At 39.5% G+C, this 12,216-nt stretch overlaps 1 protein-coding gene across 1 annotated transcript; it reads right to left on the bottom strand.

The window, feature by feature from the left end:
• Positions 1–4,858: 4,858 nt before the first annotated feature.
• Positions 4,859–5,995, bottom strand: gpr85 (G protein-coupled receptor 85). The gene has a single exon (XM_060839359.1). The coding sequence runs from the start codon at positions 5,984–5,986 to the stop codon at positions 4,859–4,861; it is 1,128 nt and encodes a 375-aa protein (XP_060695342.1). The 5' UTR covers positions 5,987–5,995.
• Between the last annotated feature and the right edge of the window lie 6,221 nt (positions 5,996–12,216).

Below are 12,216 nucleotides of genomic sequence, written 5' to 3'. Positions count from 1 at the left end.
TTACAGTACAGAAGGGCCATTCAGCTCATCATGTCCACATTGGTCAACAACTTCATGATTACATGAATCTTATTTTCCAGTTTGTGCCATATAGTCCTGGAAGGTATGGCAGCATAACCAGATATCTGAATACTGCTTACATTTTACATACGCTTCCAACTCAACCTTTCTTTATGTAAGGAATTTCGGACTCCCACCATACTCTGAGTAAAAATGGATTCTCAACTTTGCACTTGACCTTCTACCTTACTTTTAATGCATTCACAGCATGAGGGTGTCACTAGCCAGGCTAACATATACTGTCCATCCTTAATTGCCCAGAGGTCAGTTTAAGAGTCAACAACATTACTGTGGGTCTGGGGTCACATGCAGATCAGACTGGGTAAGGATGGTAGTTTCTTTCCCTAAAGGACATTAGTGAACCAATGTATTTTTCCAACAATCAATAATGGATTCATGGTCATCATTAGACTCTTAATTCCAGATTTTTATTGAATTCAAATTCCAGCATGGCAGGATTCGAACCTAGGTCTGCGGAACATTCCCTCGGTCTCTGGATTAATAATCTAGCAATAATACCACTAGGTAATCAGTTTGCCATAAACCTCGAGCCTTAAATCAATGTTCCCTGGGTTATTGACTGTTCTACCAATAAAAAAGGTGCCTTCCTCTCCACCCTTCATAATATTGTACACCTCTATCAACCTTTGATGCTCTAAGAAAAACACCACCAGCCTATCCTATCATTTCTCATCGCTCAGGCGGTATCCTAGTAAATCGGCTCTGTGTGAGGAATAGGGTGCAAGAAGTTGGAGTTTTAAAGTGACTTAATGTATTATTGGGATTAGATTAGAGTTCAGAAAGGGGAGCTTTCGACCATTAAATTTCAAGATAATTAAAGCAAATCAAAATTCAGCAGTCGCAGAGAAAAAAAAGGCAACATTGAACAAGTGGTTGTGTGTGGTGCAAAGATCGATCAGTTATGTATGTATGATGTTTAGTTCTTGTTTAGACAGCACAGGCAGGTCACACATCCATTTGTTTTTGAGTTTTGTCAGAGCTGAACAAGATTACTCTGGAAAGAGATACTCTCCCAGCTTAAAGAGGATGAAAGGAAAGTGCTGAATATTAACTTACTGCAGTTTAAAATTATATATTAACTATGTGGCAGTGGATATGTAGGCCACTGTAGCTTCAATTGTAAGGTGTTGAAATCTCAGAGGATACTGAACTTGAACCCGATCTCCAACATTCACACTCTTTCTTTTATTGAGTGAGCAAGCTGTCTGTAGTGATGGATATAATTTGCAAATTACTGGAGTTGCTTTTTGCTTGTAATTCTCTAAATATTATGTGACTCAAGTAGCTCACTAGGAAAGTTGCATAGGTTCAATTCTCACAAAGAATTTTTTAAAAGCCTCCAAATCCATGAAGGGAACATTTCCACAGATAACTTATATCTCGTAGTAAATAAAAATATTAAAATACCCTTCCATTTTTACAGATCATGTACAGCATATATATCTGTGGCACCATATTATAACAAAAGATTTCAACAAATATTTACAATGCTCTCTGTCGAGCAGGATATAGCAGAGTTGTATAGTTTAATGAGTAATTTGCAAATATAGGTAATTGCCTAATGGCAGTGGTAATGGATGATCTAACAGCAGAGTTTTCAGTGCAATGCCTTGTGATAAGAGAAAGGTGTGTTCTGCCAAACAACCAAAAATAAAACAATGCATTGTGTCAAATTACGGTGATCGAAATGTTTCAAAACAAGAAATTACAGCAGTGAAATGTTTTCACAAAGGAGTAGTGCAAACCATTAGTTGATAACTAATTAAAATCATACATATTATAAAATCAGTAAAACATACATTAATCACAATATATATACACTATTAAAATGTGCAGTCAGCCTCGTTACAGCTTGTCATGATATTTTATGGGTTTGACAGTGAAATCTCAAAATCTGCTTTGTGTCCTGGACTTGCAGAAAGGAACATCAGACGCATGAGAATCAAACACCAATATTGTTCTGAATCAAATATTAGTTCTGCTCTAGTTAATGGCAACAGAATGAGAAATTGTTACAAGACTCTGGCATCAGAGAAGTGAGTGATTCAAATTACAAATGAATGATGCCAGAAACAAAATGTAAATTAACACATTTCATTATGTCACAATTTTAAATTCTAGGGGCCTGACCTTTACTCACACAAAAATCACTCACTTTCACAGAATTCAAAACAGGTCCAAAATGTGGGTTAAATCAATATTACAGATTCCATCAGCATCTGTAGCAAGATTATGAAATCAATTTCACATGTATCAAAGGAAGATAAAATAAATGCTTTCTTCAACTTTATTGTGTTAGTCCATCATATTTTTAATGCTATCTATCAACACTCATGTATCTAACTTAAGTACACAGAGATCACTGAATAGGCTTGATACTTAAACTGTGAAACTTGACACTAACTAAAAACAAATCTAATTCAGAGCCTTTGACCATTGTTTAGTTTTATTAACAAAGGAAAGAGAAGATTATCCAGAGATTATTTGCTACATCTTCTTTACACCAGTGCTGCTTCCTGAGACTTAAATCTTCTTGAATTTGACTATCTTCATGACAATGTTTAGTCTTAATAATCAGTTTTGACCACAAGCAGAAGCTATGGCAGTATATGAGGTGTTGTCACTCCTGTCAGGTCAGTGCTTTGCTTCTTTGGTGCTGTGATAACCTACCTGAGATAAGCAACTCACAACCTTGTAAGAAGCAAGTTGGATGCAGCTGAGACTGGGCTTGGATTCTATTCCTCCATTAGCTAATTTTAATCATGTAAATGATATTAGATATGTGATTACACTTAGACCACTCATGTTTGTAAACATTAAAATAAAGAATTTTTATAAAAGCAACAAGCTTCAATTACAGCTACTAAAATATTGTTAATTCTGGGTGCAATTCTTGGTATTGATTGGAGACTTTAGCATTGTGAGCAACTGTTATTTCCTGAAAACTAATCTCATAAATAATATGAAAAATTAAGGTACTTGGCATGTCACATTAATTTTATAGTGCTATAGAAAAGTATTGAAAATAGCACAGTAAAGGCCAACTGTGATAACAGAAGACTTAAATACAACATTAAAAATATTGCGAAGAATAAAATGTTTGAACTAGAAAATACAAGAATGACCAGAAAATTGGGAGAGAAAGAATTAGCAGAATGAATAACACATTCAAAAAGAGTAAAGTTTTAAAAAAGGAAAAACTAAACTAAGAAACCAAACATATTAATGACGAGAAAATAAACAAATTATAGAAGTGGGAATGGGTATTGACTATTTTGTGTTTGCATGGAAGGACTGATCATGTAAAAACAAAAATGAAAATGTGAAAAGCTCAAAGGCTAAATTAAGGTTGAAAAAAGCATAGAATACGAGGTGGAGGAATAAAGTAAGACAACTTAAAATGGAAATGGAATTTTTCAAAATTCTCTTATAAAAGGTCAAAGGTCATGAATTATATGGCTCTGTAATTAATACATTTTAGGTTCAATTAGTTTCACTACCGTTACTATACACACAATACCCATAAGCAACATTACATTTTTGTCTCTGATCTTGCAATGTTAAAATTATTTTACATTAACCCACAAGACATATACAAAGAATGTTACTTAATTTAAACATTATTGACAATCAAGTACACAGGGGTTCTTTGGTATTATATGTTCAATCAATCTTATGGTTCTCATCAGTCAATTTATTCCATCAGATGTTAACCTTTTAGACTAATTACAAAGTATCAATGTTAAAATTCAGTGCATACTTGGACTTCTAAAAATAATTATTTTCAATTTCAAGAAAGCACAGTTGAACTTAAGTAAATTGGGAATTGTATAATGCGATATACATTTTATAGTCAAAATGTTAATGAGATCCCACACAATTATTTTGCCAGATGTAGATATATTTCATTTTGCACACGCCCCCAACCTCCTAGCAGTAAGGAAACTGCTTACATCATGTCACATTTTAGGTATCATAAGAAATGATTACAATAAAGGACAAGAAATTCACAGTCAGGGCATAAAGACAGAAGTAAACAAAAATACTGTAAACAATATGCATCCATAGAATAAATATTTCATCACACATTTTGAAAGTTGTGATACTAACTTGTTCTGTTCTGAGCAAGACAGCAGACTACTAACACAGGAACAGACATCCACTGTATGCTGTTCTGCAGAAATGTGATTGGGCAGCAGAAATAAACATTTATTAAGGGTGAAGACACCTGGACCAAATTTGAATCAACCGGGACCAAGTTGTAGGGCTAAAGGGAAAGTTGAAGGGTCTAATTTATACATATTTAAATGCTAACTCTTTCATGCATTTCCACCAGTCAATTGGTGTGTGTATTCTGTCACCTTTGATTAACTCAAAAAAATGTAAACTTCTTCAGTCAGATGTTAATTAATAGATTCAAAAGATTTTTGTTTTAAAAAATACAAAAGGAGTCTAATGCTCTCAATACATGTTCTAAGGTTGTAGTCTATGATTTCTGCATTGGATACTTCAGAAACAAAGCCAAATGTAAGGTCATGTGCAGACTTTATGGTAATAGTATTATTTTCTTACGTAAATTGTATTGAAAACACCTTCAACATTAAAACAAGAGCAGCAGAAATAAATGAAAGACCATTCTGCCAAGGGTTGATCCGTCACTTCGTGAACATCGGAGGGCACTCCAGTGTTTCAACCCAGACCGACAACTGCTAATTTCATCTGTTGCCGAGTAGAATTCCCGTCGGTTAAATCTCAGACATAAACAGAACATTTGTAGTCATATAACGCAGTAAGGTTCCCTCGGTAACCTGGACTTGCGACAATAAAGGATGTTGGTGCTGAAACAACGTCTTAGCTCCCGGTTGGAGAAGATGCAGATGAAAGGGTTGACCCCAGCTTGGGCAAAAGTCATCCAGACCGCGGCGGTCAGATAACCCCGTGGAACAGCGGGGCCCTTCACAAAAACCCGCCAGTAACATGCGACCAGGTACGGGCACCAGAGCGCCACGAAGAAGAAGGTGATCAGGTAGAACATCCTGCCTATTCTCTTCTCGGTTTTGAACTCGTCCATGACCAGCAGCCTCCTCCTCATGCCCTGGCCCTGGGGGTTTTGTCTGATGCCCAGCAGGGTGGGAGGGGTGGGTCCCCGGCCAAAGCCAGCGATCCAGTTGGCCGCCGCCTGCCCAGTGGCGCCGGGACCGTGGAAAGTCCAGTTCTGGCTGACGGCGGGCACCAGCTGGACCGGCTTCATCTTGCGCCGGTCGTAGACGAAGAAGATGAGCTTCAGGTAGACAATGTGCGTGGCCAGGACGATCACCGCGAACATCAACATGAAGCCCAGCGAGTCGTTCACCCTGAAGTACCTGTGCTCGAAGATGCACTGCTCTTCCTCCCGGATGAAGGTGTAGGTGCCCACGTCGAAGACCGGTGGGAAGGCCATGGCCACCGACAGCGTCCACACCATGCAGATGACCGCCAGGCACGTCCAGAAAGTCAGCCTCTTGGAGTAGAAGCGGTGGTGGGCGATGGCGATGTAGCGGGTCACACTCACACAGAACAGCATGAAGACGGCGTGGAAGCAGGACAGCACGCCGACGAAGGCGACCACCTTGCAGCTGAGGGAGCCGTAGGGCCACGACGAGCCGTTCTTCACCGAGAGGAAGACGAAGGGGAAGCAAACCGCCGAGCGGATGATATCCGAGGAGCAGAGATCCAGCAGGAAGTAATAGGGAGCCCGGTGCAGGGTCTTGTCTTTGACCAAGAGGAAGGAGATGAGCAGGTTGCCCAACACGCCGACCCCGATGGTGAAGCCCAGGGATGTCAGCTTGAAGAATGTCGCCAGAGGAGACACATTTTCCAAAAGGTTCTCGCTGCTCCCAGTAGGTGCATGGCTGTAGTTCGCCATAGATCCTGCCAATAGGTCTCTGGGAATAGCTTCAACTACGGTGTCGAAGTATCATGATGGAGAGGCAACCGCACATCAAATCATACAGCAAATAAAGACATCCAAAACTCCCCCCCACTCCCCCTCCCCAACTCAGCCGTGCTCCTATCTGTGAATAAACAGATGCGGGCGGGAGAGGGGCGAAAAAACAACCATTTAGCGGTAGCGTGTCCGGCCCTATCCGGGCACCATTCCCATTAAAGGCATCTATCATATCCACCCCATCGGTTTATCGGCTGAATCATTTACAGCGAGGGTCCCTGTAAAACGAATCATCATATATTTCAAAAGAACAGTCTCTCAATCCTCAAACAAAACCAAATAAAAATAGATACACACATCAACATTTGTGAATTTTGAAAAAAAGGAAAGATACGCGTATTCAACAGAGAAGGAAAGAGTAAAACACGTACCTGTGGTATTTCTTGCCTACCCTTCCCCCTCCTCCCCGGGAGGGCTGCTGTGTTACCAGGAGTTGCTGTCTCCTGCTGCCGGTTTGCTTGCTGGGAGTGTATGGATTGCAAGTGGCTGGAGCTGAAACTGCGCACCGAGCCTATTTGTAATCCCTGCCGCGCCTTCCCCTGTCGCATCTCTCTCCCTCTCTCTCTCTCTTCCACAGACACACAGACACAGAGCAAAGGCAAGGACGCCTATATGCAACACGTCCACTCCATCGGGAACACGATTAACGCTAATTTATGTTACTTCAGCCCAGCCAGGCATTGAAAAGCTTCACAGGCGGCTGGGCCTGGCAAAGACAACCTTTAGTGCATCGCTGCGTTGTCAATTTTTTTTTAATTTCACCAGTTTTTCTCTATCAATTTGTTGTTACAGATTCTATTGGAAAACTTAAACACAACCATTTAAAATAGAGCCTTTACGGTGTATCTTGTGTAGATATATTAGTATGCAAAATGTGTGTTAATGCATAATGATCACATGTGTGTCTACACACACCCAGTTATCATTGTACATAAACTGATCTGAACATATGAGAGGGCTAAAGTTGTCATTTTGACTGAATATTAATTAATTATAAAATTGAAAACAAAACTTATTTCACTTTTGTGGATGCTACTATTATTGAAGTTGTTCAGTATAATTTTTGATTTAATTATATTGCAAGGTTGCAAAATGTTGACTGCCACATTTGTCTAGGAGAAAGTGAGGACTTTTGGTTCTATTGCAATGGTAATCAGTCTTCCAAAAAGTATTTTAGTTAAAAATCACACAACACCAGATTATATCCAACAGGTTTAATTGGAAGCACACTAGCTTAAACCTGTTGGACTATAACCTGGTGTTGTGTGATTTTTAACTTTGTACACCCCAGTCCAACACCGGCATCTCCAAATCAAAACATATTTTAGATGCAGATGTAAGATTGCAAAAGACTCAATGTAAGTACAGTTGTTTTTAATATTAAATGTCTCCTTCACTTTAAACTGGTATTGTCCACCAATGTGGTTTTTTTTCCATCAATTCAACCACATATTCAGCACTAGCCATCACACATGCATCAAGTGCATGAGCATATGTTGACTCCTCATGAAGTATATAATTAGATTACTTTTGTGAAATCAACATCCTGGAGTTAGCATTGATCAAAAATTTAGCTGGATCAGCTGCAATAAACACTTTGGTTACAAGACAGAGGCTGGGAAATCTGTGCTGAGTGACTGACCTTGATTCCCCGAATCCAGCTAAAACTCACAAGCCAGGAGTGTGATGGAATCCATTCCTCTTGTCTGAAAAGGTGTGCCTGCAACAATACTCAAGAAATTGAGCACTATCCAGGTCATAACCATTCACCTCCTCCATCACTAGCTGCCATGTGCATCATTTATAAGATTCATTGCAGCAATTCATCAAAACTCATTCAACGGGACCTCCCAATTACAACCTCAGCTGCCAAGAAAGAAAATATCAGCATGCACAGAAGAACAAGGCCTGTAAACACACCCCCACACTCTACCTCCTTCCCCAACAAGCCACCCTGAGCTGGAAATTTATCATAGTTCCTTTAATCCAAAACTCCATCCTTAATGGCATCGTGGCTGTGTGTAGATAAGGACTGGAGTTGTTCAACAAGAGGCATAATCAGCACTTTCTCAAAGGCAGTTAGAGATGGGTAATAATAATTGTCCTTACCAGTGATGCCCATATATGATAAACAAATAAAAAGTATTTACCAACTCCATATCATCTACACCCCTGGCCAGGTCTCTCCCAAGTGGTCCAACCTTCCCCTGGCCTCTTTATCAACACGCGGACCTCTTCGCTGCAACCACTCACCTCCCAGTCATGAGGCACTCTGCTATAATCTTGTCTTTAGAATACCTTATCTGGGACTTCACATCTTAGCTTGCATTCCAAAACCTGTCAGTTACTACCATTGAAACTTTGGGGAAAAAGAGCTGCCAAACAAACAGATTATGGCTGCTCTCCGAAGCGTTACTTCTTCCAGATTGACAGGCAGAAGTACCACCTCCAGCCACTTAATACATCTGCCTATGGGGCTGCTACAGTTGATAGGGGGTGGAGGGGTGGTGGGAAGGGTAACTCTGTTATGCTGAAAGTTCAGACCCATGAGAATCATTCCTCAGATTGGGATACAGATTAGGAAGATGTTGGGTATTTTTCTTTAGAAAAGGATAGGAAGAGCTGTGGTAAAAGTGTTTAAAATTAAGAGGAAGCAAGACAGAAAGGATAGGGACAAACTGTGTCACTTGAGAGATAGATTGAAATCTAGAGGACACTGATGAAAAGTGATTGCCAAAAGAATCAAAGACAACATTCAAATAAATACCTTTTATATATTATATGATAATGATCTGGAATGAATTGCTTGAAAGGGTGCTGAAGGCAGATTAAATCATGACTTTTAAAAGGACATTGATTAATTACTTAACGGGAAATAATTGTAAGGGTTATAGAAGAGACAGGGGGCTCAGACTAGTTAACTTACTCATGCAAAGAGCCAGCATGGGTTGGAAGAGCTGAATTATCCACTTCTGTGCTGTAACCATTCTGAGTATGTTACAGTGCATCCTAAAGATTACACAGATTATCATGGAAAATAAAGGAGCAGGAATGGGTTGTACAGCCAATTGATGCTCCTCTACTATTCATTAGAACATAAAGAATAGGAACACGAGTGAATCATTTAGCCCTTTGAGTCATTCAACAAGATCAGGATGGATTTTCTACTTCAACATCATTTTCCAACACTATCTCTATATCACTTGATGTTTTAAATATGTAGAAATCAATTGCAGTCATGAACTTACTCACCAACTAAATCCCCAATGTTCTCTGGACAGAGAATTCTAAATAATCACCACTCTCTGAGTGAAGAAATTTCTTCCCATCTCAGTTCTTGAAGCCTACTTCTAAGTCTGAGACCACATCCCATGTTTCCAGACTCTCAGTCAGGTGTAACATCTTTCCCATTGACCCTGTAAGAATTTGAATGAGATCACCTCTCGTTCTTCAAAATTCCAGAGAATAAAAGGCTGAACTATTGAATCTTTCCTCACAGGACAGTCTTTCCACTATAGAAATTAGCTCGATGAGCCTTCGTTGCAATCCATCTTTAGCAAGTATTCACCACAATCATGGACGATCCTAGGCTCAATCCTATGTTCTTGTATCTCTTGATTCCTAAGGGACCAAAAATCTGTTTATCTCAGTGTTAATATATTTAGTGATGGAACAGCAACAAAAAAATCTCTGGAGGTAGAGAATTCCAACAATTCACAACCCTTGATGTTCAGGTATTTCTCTTCAGTTTGGTTCTGAATAGTTGTTCCCTTATCCTGAGACTGTGTGCCAATGTTTTAGACTCCCCAAGAAAAGGGAAATGACCTTATAGTGCCAATACCCTTTAGAACCCTGAATATTCCAATTAAATCACCTCTTAACTTCTAAAGTCCAGAGAATATAAACCCAATTTACTCAGCTTCTCATCATAATTTTAAAATCCAATTTAGTGAACCTTTGCTTTACTGCCTCCAATGCATGTATCCTTTCATCAATATGGAGACCAAAATTATCCACAGTATTTTAGGAATGGATCAGCAAACTCCTGTACAATTTTAACAATAACGCTTAGACTTCTACTCAAGTTCACTTGCAGTAAAGGCCAAATTACCATTTGCCTTCCAAATCACTTGCTGAATGCTAACTATCAGCATTTCTTGTTGGAATGTGCTGAAGTCTGTCTGAATCTCAACATTTACAAGTTTCACACGCTTTTAAAAAAATCTCCTTTTCTATTCTTGCAATAGAGTGAACAATATTTACATACATTTTACATCATTTGGCATCTTTTTTCTCACTGACTTAACCTGTCTGTACATCTTTGCATCCTCTTTGTGACAACCTCACAAAGCTTTAGATCTTTCAGAAATTTAAAGATATTATTCTTTGTCAATGTCGTTCATTTGACTTACAAAAATTAGAACTTCTCCCTTGATCCTTGCAGCACCGCACAATTCATAGCCTGCCAACCTGTTAACTGATGCCCTATCTGGGCTAATATATTACTCCAAACTCCATGAACCCTTATCTTATATCTTAACACAGTTGTGGCATCTTACTGAATGCCTTATAACCAAGCATATTACATCAACTGTTGCGCTTCATCTAATTAAAACCACAAAACACTTAACAGCTTTGTCAAATATGATTTTCCTTTAATTAAACTATGTTGGCTTTGTTTAATCACAAAGAATCATGTACATTGTATATTGTTAAGATAGCCTGAATAGTAGATTTGCTTTGACAAGAAGAATGAAGACAAAGAAGCACAGTATTATCTGAGAACATAGAACACTATAACTCAGAACAGCCCGCGATGTTGTGCTGACCTGTGGAACCAATCTGAAGCCTATCTATCCTACATTATTCCATTTTCATCCATATGTTTATCCAGTAACCGTGTAAATGCCCTTAAAGTTGGTGAGTCTACTACTGTTGCAGGCAGTGCTTTCCACACGCCCACTACTCTCTGAGTAAAGAAACTACCTCTGACATCTGTCCTGTATCTTTACCCTTCAGTTTACAGCTATGTCCCCTTGTGCTAGCCATCACCATCCGAGGAAAAAGACTCTCACTGTCCAACCTATCTAACACTCTGATGATCTTATATGTCTCAATTAAGTCCCCTCTCAACCTTCTTCTTTCAATTGAAAACAGCCTCAAGTCCGTCAGCCTTTCCTCATAAGGCCTTCCCTTCATATCAGGCAACATCCTAGTAAATCTCCTCTAAACCCTTTCCAAAGCTCCAACATCCTTCCCATGATGCAGTGACCAGAACTGGACACAATACTCCAAATGTGGCCGCACCAGAATAGCTGCAACATGACCTCATGGCTCCGAAACTGAATCCCTCTACCAATAAAAGCTAATACACTGTATGCCTTCTGAACAATCCTATCAACCTGGGGTGGCAACCTTCAGGGATCTATGTACATGGACACGGAGATCTCACTGCTCATCTAATTACCATGAATCTTACCATTAGCCCAGTACTCTGCATTCCTATTGCTCTTTCCAAAATGAATCACCTCACACTTTCCCCCATTAAGCTCCATTTGCCGCCTCTCAGCCCACCTCTACAGCTTATCTATGTCCATCTGTAACCTGCAACATCCTCCTGCATATCCACAATTCCACTGACCTCAATGTCATCTAGGTCATTTATAAAAGTGACAAACAGCAGTGGCCCCAAAACAGATCCTTGCTAATAACTGAACTCCAGGATGAACATTTCCCATCAGCCACCACCCTCTGTCTTCTTTCAGCTAGCCAATTTCTGATCCAAACTGCTAAATCACCTTCAATCTCATGCCTCTGTATTTTGTGCAATAGCCTACCCTGGGGAATCTTATAAAACACCTTACTGAAATCCATATGCACCACATCATCCGTTTTACCTTCATCTACCTGTTTGGTCAACATCTCAAAGAACTCAATAAGGTTTGTGAGGCATGGGGGGGATAAGATTTGTGAGGCATTACCTATCCTTCACAAAACCATGTTGACTATCCATAATCAACTTATTCCTCTCTACATGACTATAATTCCTGTCTCCTATAATCTTTTCCAACACTTAACCACTTTACACACTTTACCCAGGCTCATTGGTCAATAATTACCAGAATTGTCTCTACTCTCCTTCTTGAACA

Source organism: Hemiscyllium ocellatum, chromosome 19 (assembly GCF_020745735.1).
Source record: "Hemiscyllium ocellatum isolate sHemOce1 chromosome 19, sHemOce1.pat.X.cur, whole genome shotgun sequence".
Classification (NCBI taxonomy): domain Eukaryota; kingdom Metazoa; phylum Chordata; class Chondrichthyes; order Orectolobiformes; family Hemiscylliidae; genus Hemiscyllium; species Hemiscyllium ocellatum.
Note: the sequence above shows the minus strand (reverse complement) of the source record. Positions and strands in the feature narration are given on the sequence as shown.